Source organism: Muntiacus reevesi, chromosome 1 (genome assembly GCF_963930625.1).
Source record: "Muntiacus reevesi chromosome 1, mMunRee1.1, whole genome shotgun sequence".
Lineage (NCBI taxonomy): Eukaryota > Metazoa > Chordata > Mammalia > Artiodactyla > Cervidae > Muntiacus > Muntiacus reevesi.
The window spans coordinates 42829545-42856910 of NC_089249.1; the positions used below are offsets into that span (position 1 = coordinate 42829545).

Here is a 27366-nt window from a genome sequence, read left to right on the forward strand (position 1 = left end):
CTTTAGGAAGCATCGTTATGAACAAAGTTAGTGGAGGTGATGGAATTCCAGTTGAGCTATTTCAAATCCTAAAAAATGGTGCTGTGAAAGTGCTGCACTAAATATGCCAGGAAATTTGGAAAAGTCAGCAGTGGTCGCAGGACTGGAAAAGGTCAGTGTTCATTCCAAGCCCAAAGAAAGCCAATGCCGAAGAATATTCAAACTACCACACAATTGCACTCATCTCACACACTAGCAAAGTAATGTTCAAAATTCTCCAAGAGAGGCTTCAATAATACATGAACCGTGAACTTCCAGATGTTCAAGCTGGTTTTAGAAAAGGCAGAGGAAACAGAGATCAAGTTGCCAACATCTGTTGGATCATTGAAAAAGCATGAGAGTTCCAGGAAAACATCTACTTCTGTTTTATTGACTATGCCAAAGCCTTTGACTACGTGGATCACAACAAACTGTGGAAAAGTCTTAAAGAGAGGGAGTACCAGACCACCTTACCTGCCTCTTGAGAAATCTGTATGCAGATCAAGAAGCAACAGTTAGAACTGGACATGGAAAAACAGACTGGCTCCAAATTGGGAAAGGAGTATGTCAAAGCTGTATATTGTCACCCTGCTTATTTAACTTATATGAAGAGTACATAAATTGAAATGATGTGTTGGATGAAGCACAAGCTGGAATCAAGATTGCCAGGAGAAATATCAATAACCTCAGATATGCAGATGACACCACCCTTATGGCAGAAACTGGGGAAGAACGAAAGAGTCTCTTGATGAAAATGAAAGAGGAGAGTGAAAAAGCTGGCTTAAAGCTCAACATTCAGAAAATTAAGATCATGGCATCTGGTCCCATCACTTCATGGCAAATAGATGGGGAAACAATGGAAACAGTGCCAGTCTTTATTTTCTTGGGCTCCAAAATCACTGCAGATGGTGACTGCAGCCATGAAGTTAATAGGCACTTGCTCCTTGGAAGAAAAGTTATGACCAACCTACATAGCATATTAAAAAGCAGAGACATTACTTTGCCAACAAAGGTCTATCTAGTCAAAGCTATGGTTTTTCCAGTGGTCATGTATGGATGTGAGAGTTGGACTATAAAGACAACTGGGCACTGAAGAATTGATGCTTTTGAACTGTGGTGTTGGAGAAGACTCTTGAGAGTCCCTTGGACAGCAAGGAGTTCCAACCATTTCATCCTAAAGTAAATAAGTTCTGAATATTCATTGGAAGGACTCATGCTGAAGCTGAAATTCCAGTCTTTGGCCACTTGAAGTGAAGAACTGACTCATTGGAAAAGACCCTGATGCTAGGAAATATTGAAGGCAGGAGGAGAAGTGGATGACAGAGGATGAGATGGTTGTATGGCATCACCGACTCAATGGACATGAGTTTGAGCAGGCTCCAGCAGTTGGTGATGGACAGGGAAGCCTGGCCTTCTACAGTCCATGGGCTTGTAAAGAGTCAGATAGGACCAGGCAACTGAACTGAACTGAATGTATATGAGGCAGTATCTCATTGTTATAGCTATTTTCTCTTATCAATTAACTATGGACTACTCCCCCACACATGAATTAAAAGCATCCAATCTTGAAGCAAAATATTTAACAGATAAAGATGGTGCAGTGTCTCAAAATTTCCCATAAGGATGTGTACCAGCACCAGAGAAAACATGGACCTTAACACTTTATTCTAACACAGTGAGGTCCATTACTGGTGCACCACGGTGTGTTTCCTTACTTGCTCACTCACCAGCAAACAGGACTCTCTGCTAAATCCGAGTATCAATCTTTTCATTATCCTCTTCAATCTTTTTATTTTTAGCATAGGGTTTTTGACTCTGGGAATTCATGTCCTAGAGGAATTAAAGACAACTTTATGTAACTCATGGTGGGGATGCCTTGGCTTGCGCCATCCAATGAGCCACCAAGTCCCTTTAATTTCACCTCTGTAATGTTTTCAGTGTCTGTGTATTTCCTTTCATGACTAGGGCCACCACACTGCTTAACTCGCAGCAGTTCTTGTTTGTGCTGCGTCATAGCTGACCTGTTTTCTTTCTGTGCAGGTTTGGTTAGCCTGTCTAAAGCATGACTCTACCAGAACAGTCCTTGATTTAACAACCTTAAGGACTCCATTCTGCTGGCAGAATAATGACTCAACCCATTTCTTGATCTGGTCCCAAATGCCAATTCAGTCTGTTTTTCTTTTTTTTTAATAACCTTCTTTCCTTCTACCCTCTTTCCTCTCATGCTCTCACTATGTTCTCCAGTCAGGAATTTCTTTTGAACGAGAATAGCCTCTCTTACACTTTTAATTCATTCTTCAAGGGTCATTTCAAGTCATAATAATGATAGCTGCCAATCATTGATAATATACTATACAGTAATTACATTTAATCTATGGACTAAATGGATTAAATTACATTTAACATTCACAATGACCCTGTGAAATGATTACTAGTGTCCTCTGCATTTTGAAGGATCAAGTGACTTGCACAAGACTGAGTTCTCACAAAGACTTGGATTCACAGTCCAGAGCTCAAGTTTTTAGCTACTAGTTTGTTGCTTGAATGATGATGCCTTCCCACCTATCCCATGTTATAGTTCAATACAGATAAATAATCATTTATTTGACAGTCATTATGTAACTATCACAGACTCTGTAGGAGTGGGCAATGCAAAGTTGATGAAGACAGCATCAGCCTTCAGTGGTTTAGAATCTAGCAATTAACATATAGTTCATCTATGTTCCCAAATTGATTATCGTTCTCATGACATGACACCTTGAACATTACTATTCATGCACATTTTTGTCTCTTCCAATACAGCATTACTTCTTTTGCCTAAAGTCCCTTCTGTTTACCTTTTCTTTCTATTAGCCCAGAAATATATTAAATTCAAGTGGGACTTCCCTGCTGGTCCAGTGGTTAAGAATCCACCTGCCAATTAAAGGGATATAGGTTTGATCCCTGGTCTGGGAAGATGCCACTTGTCATGGAGAAACCAGGCCCATGTGCCACAATTCCTGTGTGCCTTTGAGCTCCACAAGAGAGGCCACCACAGTGAGAAATCCATAAACCACAAGTAGAGAGTGGCCCCTGTTCACACATGCAACTAGAGAAAGGCCGCAGGCAGCAAAGGAGACCCAGGACAGGGGAAAAAAAAATAAAGAAAGAAAAAAAATATGATAAATAAAAATTCAAGTGAACCTTAACTCTTCAACTTGTTCCACCTTCCCCATGGCACTTTTCAGGATGATGTTCCTTTGTATTCCCACCTTAAAACAATATTATCAACTCTTTGGAGACCTGAGCCTTTTTTTTTTTTTTTTTTAGCACCTAACAATAGCTAATTTTTAGCACCTAATAATAGCTCATTTTTATTATGGTTTTCCTTATTCTAGGCATTTTACATGAACACATTAATTTAATCTTACAGGAATACAATGAAGTGAAAACTACTTTTATCTTCATCATGTAAAGAAAAAGCTGAGCTCCTCTGAGTTGAGTAACTTGTCCGTGGTTGCTTAATTATTACTGGCAGAGCCAGGATATGTTGGATGGAGTCCAGGCGGCTGGACCCCAGAGTCTGTGGTTTTGACCTTTTGTCTCGTGTCTCTGCGGCTTTAGTCATGGCATTTCAGTGACTCTGTAAATGTTTTTTTAAGTAAATAACTTTTTTTGTATCTCTAGTGCTGGATTAGGAGTCTCAGTATCTTGTTATAAACTGCCTTTGTAATGTAAATATAAAAATAAACTTACTCCATGGTTATAATCTCTGAGAAACAATCAGTTTTGGGGTTTCTTTTGAATTGTTCAAGATACTTAGTGTAATTTCTAGGTCACTGATCACATGCTGGAAAAATGCTTGCCTGACCCTAAAAAGACTAGGCTAACCTTTATCGGTATATCATCTGTGAGGTCAGGTAGTCATTCTGGGCACCTGTTTCCTCAAGGGAGAAACTTGTCTTGCTCTCTGGAAATTGCCCCTTAAGGGGAGAATGACTGTTGGAGTTTGGAATGGGGAATGAAAGAAACACTTTGCCCTGGGCCAAACTGCTGGCTCCATGGCTCCTAGGTGCTTCAGGGCTTCTGTCTGTCGAGGGTGAGATGGCACTAGTGGAGGGCCTGGCAACCTCCTCTTCCCTGGAGAATCCCATGGACAGAGGAGCCTGGCGGGCCATAGTCCATAGTGTCGCACAGAATCAGACATTCCTGAAGCAACTTAGCAAGCATGCACACATAGAGACATGTCTGCAGGATGTCATTCCCAGCTCAGCCCACTTGCCAGAAACTGATCTCATTCTGGAGAAAGTAGATCCAAAAGTTTTGCATTTCTTTTGTGCTTTCAGGAATCTTTCCACACTTCTGCCAGGCTTACAGTTGAGCATTTAATTTGGCATTTAATGTACAAATTTTCTAGAAAGAAGGATAGTGATAGTTTTTCCTTCTCTCTAATTAGATCAAATTTGTGCTAACTTGTTTCAATTATAGTGTTTCCTTTTCAGAAGACCACAGATGAATGTGACCAGAGACTAAAGACGAAGAGTCATCTATCATTAAATTATTAATAAATATTTTTATCATCTCTGATGTGCCAGACACTTTGCTAGGTTTTGGAGAAATTTGAGGGAATAAGATAGTAAGAAACTTACATTATTTTTTAGGATGGTGAAGAAATTTGAAAGTAAAATGATAGCCACTTTTGATATCTGAAGAGAGGGAGAAAAGGACTTATTTATACACACACACACACACACGTATATATATATATATACATATACATACATATATGCATCCCAAGAATAAAACTGGGGCAAATAGGTTGAAATTACAAGTAGACACATTTTTTCCACTGCGAGGAATAATTGTCCAAAGATGAACTATTCTCCTCAATGCAGTGAGTTCTCCATTACTAGGGATGTTATTTAAAGAAAAACTATTCTTACTTTTAAAAAAAGAATTGGCTTAAAAAAAAAAGAATTGGCTATTTGATTGAGCTGGGTACAATTTAATATACCTTCAAGCTTTGAGATGACATGATTCTATAACAGTTGATAGCAATGTAAAAAGTTAAGAAAGCCAAATTATTTTAATACTATAAAACAGACCTACAATGCCATATCAGTAAAAAGACCCTATAATTATAACCTGACAATGTTATTACATCTCACCTTAGCAGCGATGTCTCTGGGACCCACTGTGTTAATGACCTAACTATATTCAAGTGACGAGAAAGAATGAAACATTTTCATGAAAGGAGACCAACTAGCTCCCGTATTTCAATATAATGGTCACCTGGAAGTTGTACTTGTACTAACTCTGGTGAAAACTGAGGCACACAAAAATTATACCATGATCTTTGGAAAAGGAAAAAAGGAAAGTGGAGTCGCTGAGTCATGTTCGACACTTTGCGACTCCATGGGCTGTAGCCTACCAGGCTCTCCCGTCCATGGGATTTTCCAGGCAAGAATACTGGAGTGGGTTGCCATTTCCTTCTCCAAGAGATGGTCCCGACCCAGGGATTGAACCCAGGTCTCCAGCATTGCAGGCAAATGCTTTACCGTCTGAGCTTTGGAAGAACATCTAAAGCAGTATCTGTATTTTTTGGTAGTTGAGTTTTGAAACAAAGCTTCTAGAGGAAGCTTCTGGATGAAGTTGGTCATTTTTGATGACTCTGGTCTAAGTCCTGCACTCCTTAAAGAGACCTGAGATTCTACATTGCACATTTGGAAGCCTATTCTTCCACTTTTCCAGGGTAGGAAGCACTCTCACAGTATGCTGACCCAGATGAAATCCTCCCTTTTCCATCAGCCAGTGACTTGTATGATTGTCTGACTTGAGTCTACTGTTTGCTAGTGTCATTTGCCTGCAAGTTTTTCATGAGCTTCTTGCTTCTTAGGCTCTTGACTATTGGGTTTGGTTACACTTCACTATACAGGCCTTGCCAAGGAAATGTACTTTCCAGAAAAGCAGAATGTGTTGTTTTCCCTCTGCCTTGAAGGTAAAACCTGTGCAGTACCACATTTCCCAGAACAAAAGTGCCCATGAGCCCAGTCAGACAACCGGGCTGGGGGCACAAATGGAAGAGTTGGTTGAGAGCAGAGGCCTCAGCATCAGGATGCCCAAAGGTTTGCTTTCTGATTCTATAACCTTTACTTTCAAAAGCTCCTTAACCTTTCTGTGCCATGGTTTCTTCATCTGGAAAAGGAGAATAATAAGATTACCTTAGGTTTGGCATTAGGATAAAGAAACATATGTCTATGCCAACAGATAAGTTCTCTATAACTATTAGTTCTTATTACTATTACGGAGAAGTTTCTCTCAATAGTATTGTCAGCCCCGTGGTTTCTGAGGAGTAGGAATCAGCCGTGACCTTGTAAGTAAAGAAAATTGAGACCAAAAGGTCTCACAGGATTTGACCTTGCAATTGGAATTGTGCAGACCTGCTCTCCAGGTAACAGTCCTGACTTCAATGGGTAGAGGCCGACTTAGGTGAGCTAGCCTCACAAACTTCTGTTTTCTCGGCCTGTTTGGTATCTACCAGGAGGGTTAGCAAATATGACAAATAGATGGGGAAACAGGGGAAACAGTGGAAACAGTGGCAGATTTTATTTTTTTGGGCTCCAAAATCACTGCAGATGGTGACTGCAATCATGAAATTAAATCATGATGCTTACGTCTTGGAAGGAAAGTTATGACCAATCTAGACAGCATTTTAAAAAGCAGAGACATTACTTTGCCAGCAAAGGTCCTTCTAGTCAAGGCTATGGTTTTTCCAGTGGTTATGTATGGATGTGAGAGTTGGACTATAAAGAAAGCTGAGTGCTGAGGAATTGATGCTTTTGAACTGTGGTGTTGGAGAAGACTCTTGAGAGTCCCTTGGACTGTAAGGAGAGCCAACCAGTCCATCCTAAAGGCGATCAGTCCTGGGTGTTCATTGGAAGGACTGATGTTGAAGCTGAAACTCCAATACTTTGGCCACCTGATGCAAAGACCCTGATGCTGGGAAAGATTGAAGGCAGGAGAAGGGGACAACAGAGGATGAGATGGTTGGATGGCATCACCGACTCAATGGACATGAGTTTGAATAAACTCTGGGAATTGGTGATGGACAGGGAGGCCTGGCGTGCTGCAGTCCATGGGGTCGCAAAGAGTCAGACACCACTGAGCAACTGAACTGAGGAGGGTTAGTCAGTGCTCAGCCAAGGACGCCTCGCAGCTTCATACTGCCCCCTAGAGGACTGGGCAGGTCATTAGCAGAATCCAGTCCTCACAGCTAAGAGCTCCCACATGTTCAAGGAACGGAGGCAGGGCGTGAGCATCTTCAGGTGAAATCAGGAGTCGTGTAGTCTCTCAGCCTCTAGGTTCCTCACCAGAAAAAAAATTAGAATAAGAGTGACTCTCGCACAGAATCATGGTGAATATCCAGGGAGACAGTGGCACATGTGAAATCTTACCATTTTAGGTGTTTCTGTGATTATAACAGTTCTGCTAGTTATCATTCTGATCACGGTTCTCTTGCTGGGATCTGCTGGAGTTAGAAGCCTGTTCGCAAAGGGCTCTCACTCAGCACCAAAGTAGCCAGCAGACTCTCACCCCGGTTCTTGGTCTCGCAGCCTGACCAACGGGTGGCCTTTCAGGGGCTCAGTAAAGCATTATTAGGCTCCCAACTACAGCTATCCCCGATGTCTCATCGGGTAAGGAATCTGCCTGCGATACAGGAGACACAGGACACGCAGGTTCGATCCCAGGGTGGGGAAGATCTCCTGAAGAGGGAAATGGCAACCCACTCCAGTTTACAGTCCATGGGGTTACAAAGAATCGGACATGACTGAGCCCAAGGCTCGTGCTGAGGCATGCTATAGGATACACCTGCAGCCCTGGGTCAGGAGGGGAGTGTCTGCGATCTGGTGGAAGAAGAAGCCCTGCCCCTGGTGGTAATGGGGCAAAGGACTCTAACCTCAGCGACAAAGATCTCATTGATAGTTTCCTCCAAACTCCTTACTTCCTCCCTCCGCCCTTCACCCCTCCACTTACATTTTCCCTCCTTTGCTCCAGGGCAATCTCATCCTTTGTGAGTGATTTTTTTTTTTTTTTTTCTTCCTCCAGCCCCCTGGGAATGCTGACTTCAGAGATCTGGGCCTGAGGTTGTATAAATGCCCTGCAGAGTTGCAGTCCAGCACTCTTGGCCTCCTCACCTCTGCCAGCCTTCTGGGCTCTCCACCCGGCACCACCAGCATCATGCTCCGGCAAGCCCTTCTCCTCTCCACCTGCTTCGCTCTGGCTATGACTTACCCTATGCTGCTTCAGGGTGAGTGGACATCAGGAAATCTTTTGGAGAAGAGGGCTAAAATCCATTTGCTGTGTGTGTGAGTGTATTTGTGTGTGTATGTGTGACACAGAGACAGAGGCCTTGTAAAGCGAGGTGGGGATGGGTGGCTGAGCTCTGAGGCCTTGGGGAATTTGAGTGGCTTGGCTAAGAGTAAGGCTGTGTTTTGAACCTGCCTCATATAGTCATGCTACCTGACCGATAGTTGGATGGAATTAGAGTTGATGATGAGAGGGCTCCTGGGGTTTCCTTGTGGTCGCCTTCACTATCAGGTGTTAAAAGAGGCTTTACTCTATTTGGTTCAGCTTAAAAAGTCCTCGGGTGTATTCTCACTTTATAGGAGAGTAAGATTCAAAGTGCTCTAGCCACTGGCTGGGACACATGCGGTGGGAATCAGTGGGTCTTGAGCAAAAATTTGTGCCACTTGAGAGAGGAAAGAATCAGTGTCTCCAGAACCAGTGGCAGGCTGCTTTTCCCACAAGGCTCTTTCTCTTCTAGTCCTTCCTGCTGTTGTTATTCAGTCACTCAGTCGTGTCTAATCTCTTTGTGACCCGATGAAATGCAGCACACCAGGCTCCCCTGGGTCCTTCACTATCTCTAGGAGTTCACTCAAATTCCTATCCATTGAGTTGGTGATGCTGTCTAGCCATCTCATCCTCTCCTGCCCCCTTCTCCTTTTGTCTTCAATCTTTCCCAGCATCAGGTGTTTTCCAGTGAGTCAGTTCTTTGTATCAGGTAGCCAAAGTATTTGGGCTTCAGCTTCAGCATCAGTCCTTCCAATGAATACTCAGGGTTGATTTCCTTTAGGATTGATTGGTTTGATTTCCTTGCAGTACAAGGGACTCTCAAGAATCTTCTCCAGTACCACAATTTGAAAGCATCAGTTCTTAGGTGCTCAGCCTTCTTTATGGTTCAACTCTCACATCTGTAATGACTACTGGAAAAACCATAGTCTTAACTGTATGGACTTTTGTTGGCAAAGTGATGTCTCTGTTTTTTAATACGCTGTCTAGTTTTGTCATAGCTTTTCTTCCAAGGAGCAAGTGTCTTAATTTCATGGCTGCAGTCATTGTCCACATTGATTTTGGAGCCCAAGAAAATAAAATCTGCCACTGTTTCCACCTATTCCCTTTCTATTTGCCATGAAGTGATGTGACCAGATGCCATGATCTTAGTGTATTTGATAGTGAGTTTCAAGCCAGCATTTTCACTCTGCTTTTTCGCTGTCATCAAGAGGCTCTTTAGTTCCTCTTCACTTTCTGCCATTAGAGTGGTATCATCTGCATATCTGAGATTGTTGCTATGTCTCCTGACAACCTTGATTCCACTTTGTGCTTCATCCAGCTTGGCATTTCCCATGATGTACTCTGCATAGACAGTAAATAAGGAGGTTTACAGTAGACAGCCTTGACATATTCTTTTCTCAATTTTGAACCAAGTCCATTGTTCCATGTCCGGTTCTAACTGTTGTTTCATGATCCAAATACAGGCTTCTCAGGAGACAAGTAAGGTGGTCTGGTATTCCCATCTCTTTAAGAATTTCCCACAGTTTGTTGTGATCCACACAATCAAAGGCTTTAGCATAGTCAATGAAACAGATTTTTTCTGTTTCATGAATGTAGGTTTTTTTCTGAAATCCCCTTGCTTTCTTCAAGATCCAGGTGTTGGCAATTTAATTTCTTGTTCCTGCATTTTCTAAACCCAGATTTCCATCTGGAAATTTTTGATTCACATACTGCTGAAGCCTAGCTTGAGAATTTTGAGCATATTCTCACTAACATGTGAAATGAGTGTAATTGTACAACAGTTTGAACAATCTTTGGCATTGCCCTTCTTTGGAATTGGAATGAAAGCTGACCTTTTCCAGGCCTGTGGCCACTGCTGAGCTTTCCAAATTTGCTGGCATATTAAATGCAGCACTTTAACAGCATCATCTTTTAAGATTTGAAATAGCTCAACTGGAATTCCATCACCTCCACTACCTTTGTTTTAGTAATGCTTCCTAAGGTCCACTTGACTTCATACTGTAGAATGTCCAGCTGTAAGTGAGTGACCGCACCATCATGGTTATCTGGGTCATTAAGACTTATTTTGTACAGTTCTTCTGTGTTTTCTTGCCACCTCTTCTTAATATTTTCTGCTTCTGTTAGGTCCATACCATTTCTGTCCTTTATTGTGCCCATCCTGCGTGAAATGTTCCAATTTTCTTGAAGAGATCTCTAGTCTTTCCCATTCTATTGTTTTCCTCTATTTCTTTGCATTGTTCACTTAAGAAGGTTCTCCTATCTCTCCTTGCTATTCTCTGGAACTCTGCATTCAGTTGGATGTATTTCTCCCTTTGTGCCTTGCCTTTCATTTTTCTTTTCCCCTCAACTATTTGTAAAACCTCCTCAGACAACCACTATGCCTTCTTGCATTTCCTTTTCTTTGGGATGATTTTGGTCACTGCTTCTTGTGCAATGTTACAAACCTCTGTCCACAGTTCTTCAGATCTATCTGTCTATCAGACCTAATTCCTTGAATCTATTAATCATTTCCACTATAATAATAAGGGATTTGATTTAGGTCATACATGAATGGCATGGGCTTTCCTTGAGGCTCAGCTGGTAAAGAATCTGCCTGTAATGCAGGAGACCTGGGTTTGCTACAAGGATTGGGAAGATACCCTGGAGAAGGGAAAGGCTACCCACTCCACTATTCTGGCCTGGAGAATTCCATGGATTGTATAGTCCATGGGGTTGTAAAGAGACAGACACAACTGAACGACTTTCACTTTCACTGAATGGCATAATTCTTCAATTTAGGTCTGAATTTTGCAATAAGGAGCTTGTGATCTGAACCACAGTCAGCTCCAGGTCTTGTTTTTGCTAACTGTATAAAGCTTCTCCATCTTTGGCTGTAAAGAATACAATCAATTTGATTTCAGTATTGACTATCTGGTGATGTTCATGTGTAGAGTCTTCTCTTGTGTTGTTGGAAGAGGGGGGTTGCTATAACCAGTGTATTCTATTGTCAAATTCTGTTAGCCCTGGCCCTGTACTCCAAGGCCAAACTTTTCTGTTACTCCAGGTATCTCTTGACTTTCTACCTTTGCATTCCAATCCCCCGTGATGAAAAGAGTATCTTTTTTTTTTTTTTTTGCTATTAGTTCTAGAGGGTCTTGTAGGTCTTCATAGAACTGGTCCATTTCAGCTTCTTTGGCATTAGTAGTTGGGACATAGATTTGGATTACCATGATGCTGAATGGTTTGCCTTGAAAGGGAACTGAGATCATTCTGTTGTTTTTGTGATTGCACCGATGTACTGCACTTTGGTCTCTTTTGTCGACTATCAGGGCCACTCCATTTCTTCCTGGACTCAAATCAATTTCTCAAGAGGAGAGTTCCCTTTTCTCATCTTCCTCTTCAGCACTTTTTGTCTGTGGATTTTTTTTTTATGATGGCCTTTCTAACCAGTGTGAGGTCATTCCTCATTAGAGATTTGATTTGCATTTCTCTAATAATGAGCGATATTGAGCATTTTTTCATGTGTTTATTGGCCATCTGTATGTCTTCTTTAGGGAAATGTCTATTTAGGTCTTCTGGCCAGTTTTTGTTTAGGTTGTTTGTTTCTCTGATCTTGAACCACCTGAGCTGCTTGTGTATTTTGGAGATGAATCTTTGTCAGTCATTTTATTTGCAATTATTTTCTCTCATTGTGTGGGCTATCTTTTCCTCTTGCTTATACTTTCTCTTGCTGTGCAAAAGCTTTTAAATTTAAAGGAAACCCTCTTGCACTGTTGGTGGGAATGTAAATTGGCACAGCCTCTGTGGAGAACAGTATGGAGATTCCTTAAAAAAAAAAAAAACTTAGGAACAAAACTACCATATGACCCAGCAATCCCACTACTGGGCATAAAAATTGAGAAAACCATAATTGAGAAAACACATGTATCCCCAATGTTCACTGCAACACTATTAACAATTGCTTGGGTATGGAAACAACCTAGATGTCTATCAACAGATGAATGAATAAAGAAGTTGTGGTCTATATAGACAATGGAATATTACACAGCCATGAAAAGGAACACATTTGAGTCAGTTCCAATAAAGTGGATGAACCTAGAGCCTGTTATATAGAGTGAAGTAAGTCAGAAAGAGAAAAACAAATAATGCATTTTAATACATATATATGAAATCTAGAAAAATGATACTGATGAACCTATTTGCAGGGCAGGAGTAGAGACGCAGACATAGAGAACAGATTTGTGGACACAGTGAGGGAAGGAGAGAGTAGGATGAATTGCGAGAATAGCATTGAAACATATATTACCATATGTAACATAGATAGCTAGTGGGAAGTTTCTGTAAAACACAGGGAGCTCAGTGTGGTGCTCTGTGACAACCTATAGGGATGAGGTAGGGTGGGGAGGTGGGAGAGAGCTCCAAAAGGAAGGGGACATGTATACTTCTGAGTGATTCATGTGGTTGTATGGTAGAAGCTAAAACAACATTGTAAAGCAATTACCCTCCTGTTAAAATTAATTTTTTAAAAACACAAAAAAGAGGAGGGGTGTTCATTAATTTTCATTTAAGTGCTGATTTCCCCCTCTACTTCCTCCCAGTTCTTCTCCTGTAGCTCTCAATTTATCCACTGCTGGGTCTGGGTTTTTTTAATTGCATATGAATAAATGATAAAGCAAATGACTAAATTAGAGCTCATGATTTTGGCCTCATTGGCAGGCTGCCCACAACCTGCTGAACTAGGCAGCCATGAGGACTGTGGTCTTTCATTCCAGCCCAAGCAGGCCCAGGTGTAAATTTGTCAGGTTATGATGCTTTTATGGTTCACAAATCCCAGAATGACTGGATTATGCATTCTCTTGGGCAGACTGGAAAATGAAGTACTAAATATAGCCTGCTAAATGAAAATGGTAGGAGGCCTTATTTTAGAGTCAAATTCATTCTTGCTTTTGCATCTTGGAAATAGTTGTTGTTCTTGCTCCTTGCCCTCTCTGATAATTTTGTTTTGGGAATTGAAAGAATTATATAGGAGAGTTTTTGAAATTTAATTCCATTGTAGTCTGACTGATTCATATTTAGAGGCATAGTATCAAATGCTCCTTCCTAAACCAGCCCCTCAAAGAAGGAGGAGTAGGAGCCTATGTGCATATTCCTGGCAGGTAGTCTTCTGGACATTCTAGCACTTGGTAAAAGAGAAACTTGTGGGGAGACCAGTATGAGTCAATATACCCTTTTCTGTTCTATGTTTTCCCTGGAAAAAGATCTAGCTGTGAATGGAGGGGTGTGGAGATGGTGGAAATATTCTCACTAGAAAGTACTTGAGCTGTTTTTTCTTCTTATCTCCTCAAGAATTCTTCGCTGACTTAGAGTCAGCCATTGGCATAGAGTACACTGACCTCGAGTCAACCAGTGGCCTAGAGTCAACCACTGGCCCCGCTTACCTGGAGTCAACCACTGTCCCTACTGACCTGGAGTCGACAACTGCTCTAGAGTCAACCACAGGCCTAGAGTCAACAATTGGCTTAGAGTCAACAGCTGGCCCCACTGACCTGGAGGCAACCACTGGCCCAGAGTCAGCCACTGGCCACACTAACCTGGAGTCAATCACAGTTTTAGAGTCAACTACTAGCCCACAGTCAACTACTGACCTAGAGTCGACCACTAGCCCCTCTGACCTGGAGTCAACCACTGGCCCACAGTCAATCACTGGCCTACAGTCAACTACTAGCCCCACTGACCTGGAGTCGACCACTGACCTACAGCCAACCATTGGCTTAGAGTCAACCACCGGCCTATCAGACTTGACCACTCACCATGACTTCACTGAAGATGCAGAAACAACCACTGAGGTGTATTGGGAGAACACACAGACTTTTGGTAAGTGAGGGTTCTGGCAAAGGACACCTGGGCATAGATTGGTGGGCTCCCTCTTTTGTATTTCAGAGGGAAGCCTGCTTTTTTCCAGTGTACTTGATTCCCAGCATAAGCCTGTGAACACACCCATCCTCCATTCTGTTCTCCTAGAATTGCATAGTAATGTGGAATTAAACACCCTCAGCTCTAAGGAAGAAGCCACTCAGGTCACAAGTGAGGATTCCTCTCTTCAAAAATGTAGAAATGTTTCCCTGCTCTCCCTTTCTTTGTTTATAGCTCTTTGCAGAGGAATGTGCTATCATGATTTATACATTTGGGGGTATTTTTGTGGCTTTATTCTCTGAGGTGGAGTAAATTTTGTCAAAAATTCAGTGAAACTTGAGGGAAACTGAAGTATTTCACAGAATGCCAGGAATTGAAACCAGTTGAATATCAACCTAGCTCCAGCTGTAAGTTTTGTCCTGATCTGAACTCTGGGACCCACTTTCTGGGATTCGCTAGAAAGGACAAGCTACTTCATGTCTCTGTAGAGTCGATGGAAGTGGTTTCAGTAAAGGGGTTAACAATTTCTTTTTCCTTTCCAGTTGATTACAATTCACTTCAAACAGAATTTTGAAATAAATATTACACTAAGTGTAAATCTTATTTGAATACAGACTGAACAGAAGCTTTTTGATTTAAAAGCTGTCGGAATTAAGCAGTGTTCCAACCTCTGTCCATCCCTCTCCTAAGCTGCCATTATTTTTCAATTTTCTGCCTGCCACTCAGCCAAGAGGTCATAAGATTTCAATGCTTTCTACCCCTACAAACAAACCCCAGTAGACTGAGGGAATGCCTGCAATTTTTGCTAAGAAAGACCCTTGGTTCTTACTTGCAAAAGCAAATTTCTAAACAGTCTGATTCTTATGTCTTAAATAATAGCCAACATTGATTGAGATGGACTGTATTGCAGCACAGCTCTAAGCATATGGGGTACTTTAGATAGTAGTTGAAGGAATCTAGAAATTGTGTTTTAGTGGAGGCCAAAGGGTCAGTTGAAAAAGATTGATTTTCTGCCTTTAAATTCTTCCTCTTCCACTGATTATCTTCCTTGTAGAGTATACCTCATTTGCAAAATGGAGCTCCACCTGAGTACTATGCTCTAACTACCCAGTCTGTAGTAATTGATTGAAAGTTAATGTAAGTTGATTCTTTGTCCTTCCTCCATCCCCACCACCACCTCCATCCCATGGGATATTAGGAAAACACTTGCGTTTGACTGTAGGAGTATGAAGCAGCCTTATGGCCCAGATCCATTTGGTCATTTCTGCTAATATATTGGACCCTGTAGCCTGTTTATCTAGAGATTCTTTTAACTGTACCAATTACCAACAAACTTTGCAGCTTTGTTTTTCTTATAATACATTTATTTTTTAATAATTTCCCCCAGTTTTATTGATATAATTGCCATAAAATATTTTATAAGTTTATGGTGTATAACAATTATTTGATACATGTATATATTGAGAAGCTTTGGTCTTTAATAGGAAGAGAAAATCCATGGAGGTTTTAACCTTTTAAATCAGGAAATTTACTCCTTTATTTCTAGAAGGTGTCACTGCTGATTATTCTGAAGAGCCTGTGGCTGAAGCATGAGGCAAGTCCAAAGACCTTTCTTTTTTGCTCTTCTTGGTCTTTGAGGGATTTTTTTTCTTGGGAGGCACTCCAGGACAGATTCAAGAAGTGGGACTGGGCTAGGTACTCTTACCATGTCTACACCCTTCTCAGCCAGGCACCATGTTCACTAGCTGAATCCACTTTTGGGGGAGAAGAGAGAATATGGTTCTTCATATGAAGGTATGACCAGTCATGTACGACTCTCAGGGACTTCTAAGTGTCAGTGGAGACCAGCCCTTTAACCAAATCTTTCTCTTGAACTGCTCTTGTACTTCATTTCCGCTGGTAGGACTTCAGGCATGGCAGAGTGACTCGGCAGTTAGGAGGAGGGAGGTTTGGCTGCCATTCTCAGTGGAGTCCTACATTTCCTAGGGGGCTACTTGAGGCTGTGAGCTGAATGACAGATACACTCTGAATGATATTTACTGGAAGTGAATAAAAACCATTTCTTAATTACAGATGACCCAGTATCTCCATGGGCAGGAACAGGTCCAATGCAGTGTTTTTTGGTAAGTTTCTTCTCTCTTGTCTCCGATACCTTATTAGGAATTTCATACCATTTTCAATGCTGGTATTAACCCACTTGGAAAGGATTCCAATTTAAAACTTTCAAGATGTTGAGATCAGCTATAATTTTAATATGGAGATGAAAGACAGCTTCTTTCCTCTCTGAGGTTTACCTTCCAAGTCTAACTGTCTGAATTTCCAGTCATCAAATAGGCATAAGATAAACAAGTTCTCTCCTCTGAGTGTTCCAAGATTTCCTTTCTCTCTAATATGAGGATTCCAGTTCAGTCCATGGAATGTTTTTAAGGGACAACCTGAAGAAAAGGCATCAGATTTTCTGATTTATAAATATATATATAGTTTAATTAAAAGTCATAAAACCCAGAAGCTGTCAATTAGGAGGTCCCTGTTTTAATACTCTGCCTCACTTCTGGCTTTTTAGGAAATTTCTAAAGCGATTTCTTCATGTAGTTAAATGTAAACCTGGATGGTGTGCAGGTATATTGCTTAAGGCTCAAAGAAGAGGAGGGAGAATAAGGAATTTACACCTTAAAGAAATTAAGTCACATGCCCATGATCACAATGGGAAATTGGAAAGGTGAGCCTGATCTTTTGAACACTAGGTTCTCATCTCTTGGGAACTCATTTTTTTTTGTTTTTGTTTTTGTTTTGTTTTTCAGTTTAGAAAATGAAGCAGATTCTCATACCTGTGACTGTTGCTCTATTAATCACAACTTTCCAAGAAGGTTCCGAGTCTTTGAACAAGATTTCCATTCCATCATAGGAGCTTGGATAATTATAAAAGATTAGTGAGACATGGAATGTACCCACTTGAGGATAGACAGAGTGGCAGGGATTGACAATACACAGACAGAAGAAAGGCATCTCGCAAACATGTCTTGTTTAAAACAGGTTCAATAAATGTTCATCTGCACTGACTGAATTTTGAGGGGGAAGGTTATTTTACAAGGCAACATATTGCTTAGTTGCCTTGTTTTCATACCAATAGCCATTTTATTCCTCTCTGATACATACTTTATGTTGTTTAGTTGCTGAGTTGTGTCCAACTCTTTGCTTTACATGGACTGCAGCATGCCAGAATTTTCTGTCCTTCACTATCTCCCAGTTTGCTCAAACTGATGTCCATTGAGTCAATGATGTCATCCATCCAGCTCAATCCCTGTTGCCCCCTTCTCTGCCTATCCTCAATCTTTCCCAGCACTAGGGTCTTTTCCAATGAGTCGGCTCTTCACATCAGGTGGCCAAAGTATTGGAGCTTCAACTTCAGCCTCAGTCCTTCCAATGAATATTCAGGGCTGATTTCCTTTAGGATTGACTGGTTTGATCTTTTTGCTGTCCAAGGGACTCTGTAATCGGACACTAACTCTTTCCGGCCACAGCAAAGTATGAAATGAGCCTATGGAAAATATATTGGTGTTTCTATTCCTAGTATAGCAAATTACCACAAACATAGTAGATTAAAATAATAAACCTCTTATTTTATAGTTTTGTAGCTCACAATTCTGAAAGGTATCTCACTGAATTTAAGACAATGTGTTGGCAGGGCTGAATTCCTTTCTGGAGACTTTCTGGAAGAATCAATTTCCTTTCCCACTTTCCATAGCCCTCTTATGTCTTTGAAGCCAGCAAAAGTTGACTGATTCTCACAATATATCACAGAGTCACCAACACCTACCATGCTGCCCCTTGTCTTCCACATCTGAGCCCCACCTGGATTATCTAGGAAAATCTCTATTTCACAGGCAATTGAGTAATGACCTTTATTCCTCCCTTTGCTGTGTAACTTAACATATTCATTGGGCAAGAATGACACAAAAATTTGTAAAATGTTCCATAAGAAAAATTGTACCGAATTAAAGTGTATGGTATGATGATTTGATATACACATGCATAGTGAAAAGATTACCACAATAAAGTTGATTAACATACCTTTCACTGTTTGTTTTTAAAGGATGAAAATTTCTAAGATGATAGTATATAATGAGAAAAGAATCTAAAACAAAATTAGAGGACTTTCATAATTTCATGGCTAAATGTAAGCAGATGCATCTGCAAAGGATATGCAAGACTTTAACTCCTAGATAGTGGGAATCAGGATTTTGTATTCATCATTACATCCTAAACTCCTAGTAAAATAGCTGGTGTATAGGAGGGACTCAAGAAATATTTGATAAATATTAAATAAATATTTGATAAATGAAAGAAGAAAGAAGAGCAATCAGAGAGTTAGTTATGAAACAGGTATATACAGCATCACGAAGCCAAAGGAAAGAGTGTTTAAATAGGACAAAATGTCCTATTGTTCCTGAGAAGCAAGTTAAGATAATGACTGAAAAATGTCCATTGACTTCAGCAACTTGGAAGTCATTGGTTACCCTGGTGTGAGCTGTTTGCATGGAAGGATGGAAACAGGAGCCTTGGTTTATAAGCCTTTGGCAGGCAGCCACTTTGCTTTGTTTTCTTAGCTTATTGGTCAACTGCTTTCCCAAAATATAGCTGAGAGTGACTTATAGGTTAATAGCAAAACATTTCCTATCCTTTTTTCTCAAAGTCTAAACAAAAGCAACATGTAAAGAAACAGAAATGCAACTATCATCTTTGATAAAATGTACAATTAAAAGCCATAATATATACAGGTTGTAAATATATATATATATATATATATATATACACACACAGATTGGAAACTGGTGGATTGGCTAGTGATATACCAGAAAGGAGAAAGGTAACACTGCATTAGCTTGCACATCTGAGGGTGGGAACAGTGGTACCAAATAGAAGTAAGCCGATGGTCTTACAGAACCCTGGTGAGATTAGATTGGGGAGGAGTGATGATCGTGGGGAGACAGGTGGTAGGAAACAGGTTCATATCCTCTCTTATTGCAGTGGAGAGAGTAGGTTTATTCTATAGGAAAACTGAATCAGAGAGGCACTAGACTTGGGGACAACTGTTACATTAGAAGATACAAGTGAGATTCTATTAAAAAATTGGACAGTCAATGAAAGCCTATAAAATAAATGGAGATGGGATGTCCCTGGTGATCCGGGGGTTAGGACTTGACTTCCAGTGCACAGGGTATGCATTTGATCCCTGGCTGGGGAGAAAAGATCCCACAGGCCTCAGGGCCAAAAAGTCAAAACAGAAAACAGAAGCAATATTGTAACAAACTCTGTAAAGACTTTAAAAATGGTCTACATCCGAAAATGGAGAAGGAAATGGCAACCCACTCCAGTATTCTTGCCTGGAGCATCCCATGGACAGAGGAGCCTGGTGGGCTACTGTTCATGGGGTCACAAAGAGTCAGACATGACTGAGTGACTATGAATATAAAAAAAAAACCTTTACAAGTAAATAAAAATTATAACAAATGGGGGACGTCCAACCTCTGGCCAACTCCAAAGTGCCAGTATGAGGATTATGCTTCCCAAGCAGGAGACAGAAGATTCTTCTGAAGATTCAGGGCTATCTGAGAGACAGCACCTAGAAATAAGTCTCAACAAAATAGCTATCACGCCATTCAATCATCCTACTGTGAGGCACAAGATTCTACAAAAATTCTTTTCATGCACATAGAGTTTTCCGATCCTCTTAGTATCTAACTCTGACGTGTGAAGAGAAAACAATCATCAGACATCTGAGGAAAATTTCTATCAAATTTCAAGTAAAGCAAGAGTAAAAGAATTCAGAGGAAATAGACAATATGAGGAGTAGAAGAAACCTTTAAGAAACTCTAATTAATATATTCTGAGAGAAAAAATACACATTGCATCCTTGAAACAAGAATGGGATGCTATTAAATAATCAACCAGAAGAGGAAAAGAAATATTGGCCCTTGTAAATACAGTTGATGATAAGTTTAATGGAACATGAAGTTAAGGAACTCTTTCACTAAACTAGAACAGAATTTCAAAGAGATGGTCAACAGGTGAGAAAAAATTCAACTAACACAAAGTTCAGAGAAAATAGAATATAGTGGGCAAGAAACAATAAGTGAAGCGGTGTAATACATTTTCAAGAACTTAAGGATGTTCCTCCATGCTGAAACTGCCCAATTATTATCCATAGGCTTACACCTAACATTGCAGAATCCAGTGCAGGAATACAAATGGAGGCCTGCATACATAACTCTGAATATCACAAGTTACAAGCCAAGTTAGACCCTAGGTTCAGGTTGTGTTTCCTATGCTGTCTGACTCCCAAAGCCTGTTCCTTGAAAACTGTCCTTTCGACCAAGCCTAGAGACCAAGTGAGCCATGAGTTCCCTTGGGTCATCCCTGCAAGCTCAGGGGGGTCAGGGCAGGGTGTCTGCTGGAACAGCAGGTTGGAGGATGGTCAGGCCCGGACTGACCTGGTCAAGCTCCTGTGGGAATTTGCTGGACAAGTTTCCCTTCCTCCTGTCTCAGTTCTGGAAAAATATTTCCAGGAATTTTTAAGCATCTCTCCTAAATATACCACTGAGCACAGGTGTAACTGGGAGTGTAGTTACATAGGGGGTGGCAAGTAGGGGGTGGGGGGTGAGGGGTAGGTGAACCTGTCTGCCTGGATCTGTTTTTGGTTGATTTGAGGTGACTAAGTTTATGCAAAAGTAATTTTTTTTCTGTTGTTGCCTGATGTACCAGGACAGAAAATGTGCACTTATTCTGAACCTTAACACATGCTCAATCCTGCATACTCAGGCCTTGGGGGCCCCATGTTCAATCTGTGCCCCTCTCTCACAATGCTTGTTTTTAAATTTACTTGCTGAACTTTAAAAATATTTTCTAATGACAGTGAAAGGAAAAAATAATGCCTTTGTGTTGGTATTTGCATGGGATCCCTTCTGAAGTGCAGACCGCAGGACAGGAGACCATCTTGGAATACTGAGTGCCCCGTACAATAAATGGAAAAAATATCCACATCAACCAATTTATATCCAGTTAAATTTTAGGGATAAAAGGATGATACTGAAGTTCTCAGTGAGGAAAGCAGTCATAAGCAAAGAATTGAGAATCAGAATGATAGTGGAAAAACAGTGGGAATTCAGGGATTTGTCCTGTACAACTTTTAAGTAAATATAATTTTAACCTAGAATCTTATATCCAGTCAGATTATGAATTGAGCATGAGGCTGGAGTAAAGTCATTCCCAGGCATCTGTCATGCACTCATTTGTAAGAAGATATGGTAGGATGTATTTCACCCAACAAAGAAGAAAACCAAGAAAGAAAAAGGCTTTAACTCAGGATGTACATCATCCTATTTAAGAAGGAGAAAAGGGAATTTCCAGGACAAAAGCAAATTATCTGATAGTTTAAAGGTGAGGAAAATTGTGTTGAGAGAGATTTTTATGGGTCTGTTGACAGTTGCAGGAAGACTTAGATGTTAAAGAAAACCAAGCAAATGAAGAAAAAGATAATTATTAACTCCAGGAAAACAAAAAGGTTTCCAAGGAAGGAACTGTAAGTGTATTTAACAGGTGATTTTAGTTACAGAGTAGAGTTTACCTTGGTGACTATAGGATACTCTTATAAACGAAATCTTTCTCATTCTAAAAATAGTCACTACCAAAGACTCTTTTGGTCTTCCCAGTGGCACAGTGGTAAAGAATCCGCCTGCCAATGCGGGAGTTGCAGGAGCCGTGGGTTCTATGCTTGGATCAAGAAGATCCCCTGGAGGAGGAAACTGCAAGCCACTCCAGTATTCTTGCCTGAAAAATTCCATGGACAGCAGAGCCTGGAGGGTTATAGTCCATGGGGTCGCAAAGAATCAGACAGACTGAGCACACACACACACACACACACACACACACACACACACACACACACACACACACACATACCAAAGACTCCTTAGTACCTGGAGCTTGACACGTTAGTGCAGGGCTTACTGTGAGGAAGCAGACCCACCCTTGTCATTCACCCCACTTCAGTCCAGTTAGAAACAATTTGGGGACAGTGAAGATGTTATCAACTGTCAGGTTGAAGGGGACTTCCCTGGTGGTCCAGTGGTTGAAAATACACATTCCAATGCAGGGAAAGTGGGTTCAATCCCTGGTTGGGGAACTAAATTCCATATGTGGCAGGGCAACTAAGTCCATGCCACAGCTAGAGAACCTGCATGCTGCTGTGAAGACCCAGCGCAACAACAACAACAACAAAAAAAAAAAGAAAGAAAAAAGAAAGAAGTCAAGTGGGAAGTACTGGAGGTATGAGATTTTTTCTTCTTTTCCCCTCTTGCACTTTCCCATCTGTGAAACCAAATGAGGGAGGCTCCAAGGGACTCACTTCTAAAGGATGGGTCTTCTCCACAGGGCTCAGGCGCATGGCTTCTTCCAAAGCAACTGATGAGAGACAGACAGACAGACAGGGCAAGAAAGTGTGACCCTGATGAGGCCACAATGTCCTTTATAGCTCAATCTTATGAGGGACATACTACCATTTCTGCCATATTCTATTAGTCACACAGGCTAATCCTGGTGTGATATAATAGGGAATTACACAAGAGGGTGACTACAAAGAGGTGGTATCTTGAATGCTGGCTATCTGCTAGTGATGACTATTTAAATTTTTTTAAAGCATGTCTTTTTAGATATCACATAAAAATAAAATGCATGAAAAAAAAAACTAATAAGCTGGATTCTTAAAAACTAAAAACTTTTGCCCTGAGAAGAGACAGTCAAGAGCATTGGAAGAGGAGTCATAGATTAGCAGAAATATTTGCAAAACACAAGTCTGATAAAGGACCATTATCCAAAACACACAAAGAATTCTTAAAGCTCAACAATAATAAAACAACAACTTGATTAAAAATGAACCAAAGACCATAGCATATAACTCAGCAAAGAAAAGTGATGGCAACAAGCATATGACAAGATCCTCCAAGTCACATGTCATCAGGAAAATGTTAATTTAAAAAAGCAGTGAGATATCAGTTCAGTCGCTCAGTAGTGTCTGACTCTTTGTGACCCCATGAACCGCCACACGCCAGGCCTCCCTGTCTACCACCAGCTCCCAGAGTCCACCCAAACCCATGTCCATTGAGTCGGTGATGCCATTCAACCATCTCATCTTCTGTCGTCCCCTTCTCCTCCTGCCCTCAATCTTTCCCAGCATCAGGGTCTTTTCAAATGAGTCAACTCTTTGCATGAGGTGGCCAAAGTATTGGAGTTTCAGCTTCAACATCAGACCTACCAATGAACACCCAGGACTGATCTCCTTTAGGATGGACTGGTTGGATCTCCTTGCAGTCCAAGGGACTCTCAAGAGTCTTCTCCAACACCACAGTTCAAAATCATCAATTCTTTGGCACTCAGCCTTCTTTATAGTCCAACTCTCACATCCATACATGACCACTGGAAAAACCATAGCCCTGACTAGATGGACCTTTGTTGACAAAGTAATGTCTCTGCTTTTCAATATGCTATCTAGGTTGGCCATAACTTTCCTTCCAAGGAGTAAGCATCTTTTAATTTCATGGCTGCAATCACCAACTGCAGTGATTTTGGAGCCCAGAAAAATAAAGTCAGCCTCTATTTCCACTGTTTCCCCATCTATTTCACATGAAGTGATGGGACCAGATGCCATGATCTTAGTTTTCTGAATGTTGAGCTTTAAGCAAACTTTTTCACTCTCCTCTTTCATTTTCATCAAGAGGTTCTTTAGTTCTTCTTCACTTTCTACCATAAGGGTGATGTTATCTGCATATCTGAGGTTATTGATATTTTTCCTGGCAATCTTGATTCCAGCTTGTGCTTCTTCCAGCCCAGCATTTCTCATGATGTACTCTGCATATAAATTAAATAAGCAAGGTGACAATATACAGCCTTGATTTACTCCTTTTCCTATTTGGAACCAGTGTGCTGTTCCATGTCTAGTTCTAACTGTTGCTTCTTGACCTGCATGTAGGTTTCTCAAGAGTCAGGTCAGGTGGTCTGGTATTCCCATCTCTTTCAGAATTTTCCACAGTTTACTGTGATCCACACAGTCAAAGGCATTGGCATAGTCAATAAAGCAGAAATAGATGTTTTTTCTGGAACTCTCTTGCTTTTTCAATGATCCAACGGATGTGGGCAATTTGATTTCTGGTTCCCCTGCCTTTCCTAAAACCAGTTTGAACATCTGGAAGTTCACAGTTCACGTATTGCTGAAGCCTGACTTGGAGAATTTTGAGCATTACTTTACTAGCATGTGAGATGAGTGCAACTGTGTGGTAGTTTGAACATTCTTTGGCATTGCCTTTCTTTGGAATTGGAATGAAAACTGACTTTTTTCAGTCCTGCGGCCACTGATGAGTTTTCCATATTTGCTGGTGTTGCGGTCCTTTAATGGACCGGAACCTGGTGGTACAGAGTCGACGATAAGAAAGTAAAAGAGAGAAAGAGAGAGAGAGAGAGAAAAAAAAGACCCAGGGACTTAAGCTCTGATGGAGCAAAGGTGCTTTAATGATTTTTCTATGAGTATATATAGGCTGTGGTACAAGAAACTCTTTCGGGAATGATAAAGATCAGAAAACCAAACATACAACAACGTTACCAAGGGAACAAGGGGTAATGTTAGTCACAAGGTCAGGAGACAATCCATATCTCAAGAAAGGGGAAGGAGATTAAGCAGTTTTGTCCTGAGGAGAATGTTTACTAAAGGAGACCCAAGCCTGCCTGACACAATGACCTCAGTCCCTGGAAGCAGCGTGATGTTCCGCTTGAAGAGGGACAAAGGACTCATGAGAGACAGCACGTAGGAATCCTGCCACCAAACATTCCCTGAAAATTCCCCCTTATTTATTTATAGTATTTGTAAGAAGAGTTCTGACCATCAGAGTTTATTCAGTTTTGACAATCTTTGCATGAAGGCAACAGTAGACAACAAATATAATTGCTAAGATAATCACCAAAATTATAGTTTTAGACCCAACGCTGTGAGTAAGGCTTTGAAACCATCCATGTGGGTCTAGCCCAGATAATTGATCAGCCAATTGTTTAGCTAAAGTTCCCATACTAGAGGAAGAGGGAAGGTTATTAGAAAAGGTTTCGCATATTTCTTTTTTGTAATAACTGTACATTCAGAAAGGCATTATCATATATGTTTTGTAAATGAAACTTGATTTGTTTCCAGTTGTAGCCACTATTTTAGAAATGAACAGGAGTAACATGAAATTGAGTAGAATTTCAATCATATTTTAGCATCATCTGTTCTTGTACATCTGTTCATTGATCTCCAACCCATTTGATGGCTGTTCTCAGTTCCTGTATTTCTTTTTGAATATCCTCATCTATTTGAGCCTGAGTGGCCCACATAGTATGAGCATCTTTAGTCCAATTTTGGATAAAATTATGTTTTTGAATTGAGGTTTGTAAAGTAACGCTAGTGATGGCAGCAATGGTGCAAATAGTTATTAATCCTATAATGCCAAAAATCAGCCATCCAATGAATCATTTAGATCACTAGAGCAATTTAGTAAATAACTGGGAAGCAAGTCTAGCCTTGGGACCTTCTTCCCAGAGCCATTGGAGATTTATTGGTAACCAAAGATTATGTTGGGATCGAAGAATCAAAAGGGAGTCATTTTTTAAGGAAATAGAGGAGTTAAGACAAGTATATAATTTACAATTTATGCAAGTTACAGAACATAAAGTCTTACTGAATTGTAAATTTCCTATAGCTACAACAAAAGGAAGTGGAACATAGGCTTGTATAAAATATGATTGATTATAGTGAAAGAAATAATTGCTATAGCTATGATTGATCCCGGTGAAATGTCTGGTCCAAGTCCCAAATTCTTTGGTGTTTGCAGCAAGTTTTCAGATGTCCCATTGTTTAGGCCCAGTCTGTTTATCAAGGATGATTTGAGAACGAGGTGGGGGCCATTCCATCATCAAGCTAGCCAAGAAGTCCTCTGTCATGGTAATGTTCCATTGTAGTATTAGTAACCTTCCATGTTACTTGAGTAATATAATCATACATAGTATTGTTAATATCACCCGAGCAGTTCAATAACCACATATTATGGGGTCCCCAACTGACAATTGTATGATTAGCTATAAACATTAATTCTCTTGATTTGGCCTGACATTTGTCCCAATGAACAGGAATATATTTAAAGTTCTTATTTGTAAACCCTTTGCATAGTGTTCTTTGTTTTTTCTTTAATTCTTTTCCTAAAGTTTTAGTAGTATAAACATGATTCATGGACAAAGAAAGGACAGTAAGTAATCCAAGAAGCATCAGAAAGTCCTCTTTTGGAGGCAGGGGAAAGCCTAAGTTTGTCGGCTAACGTTTATGCATAATTCTGTTGTGCCCATACACAAAGGAAGGATTTCATAACCTAGAAAGATATTAATTAGTTTTTCTTTTTCTTCAGGATGAGAGGGTCCCTCCAAGTTCCAAGGAGGGGGCATATGTGTTGACTCATTAGTGGATATGATTGGTCCTATATCTATCCATTTTACAACCTACAATAAAAAAGGGGGGTTAGGTATATAAGCCCAGTAAGTGTGATCAATCAGGTCAGCCTGAGCGGGGGAAGCAAAAGCAAGCAAAGCAAGCATAGCGAAGAAAAATATTTTCAGGATTCCGAGGCATTCCCTGTTGAGAAATCAGGTTTTCAGTTTGATTAGTGAGAGTTTTTATCTGTCCCCAAGTAGGGAGATCATAAGGTCGATGACGTCGAGTGCGGTGTTTTTTGGAAATTTTAAATTTTTTTTTAATTTTAATTTTTTATTTTTTCAGTGGGTTTTGTCATACATTGATACAAAAACAAGACCCCTATATATGCTGTCTACAAGAAACCCACCTCAAAACTAGAGACACATACAGACTAAAAGTGGAGGGCTGGAAAAAAATATTTCATGCAAACGGAGAACAAAAGAAAGCAGGAGTCGCAAAACTCTTATCAGATAAAATTGACTTTCAAATAAAGGATGTGAAAAGAGACAAAGAAGGACACTACATAATGATCAAAGGATCAATCCAAGAAGAAGATATAACAATTATAAATATATATGCACCCA

General features: G+C 40.5%; 1 protein-coding gene across 2 annotated transcripts in view; it reads left to right on the top strand.

The window, feature by feature from the left end:
• Window positions 1–18249, top strand: part of LOC136159746 (integumentary mucin A.1-like) — a 30049-nt gene extending 11800 nt beyond the window's left edge. For both annotated transcript variants that reach the window (XM_065922295.1, XM_065922304.1), the window contains exons 2-6: window positions 8104–8305; window positions 13675–14202; window positions 15788–15835; window positions 16315–16364; window positions 17043–18249. In XM_065922295.1, the coding sequence (XP_065778367.1) occupies window positions 8236–8305; window positions 13675–14202; window positions 15788–15834 (645 nt within the window). In that variant the 5' untranslated portion in view covers window positions 8104–8235 and the 3' untranslated portion in view covers window position 15835; window positions 16315–16364; window positions 17043–18249. The remainder of the gene's footprint in view (window positions 1–8103; window positions 8306–13674; window positions 14203–15787; window positions 15836–16314; window positions 16365–17042) is intronic.
• The last annotated feature ends 9117 nt before the right edge of the window (window positions 18250–27366 follow it).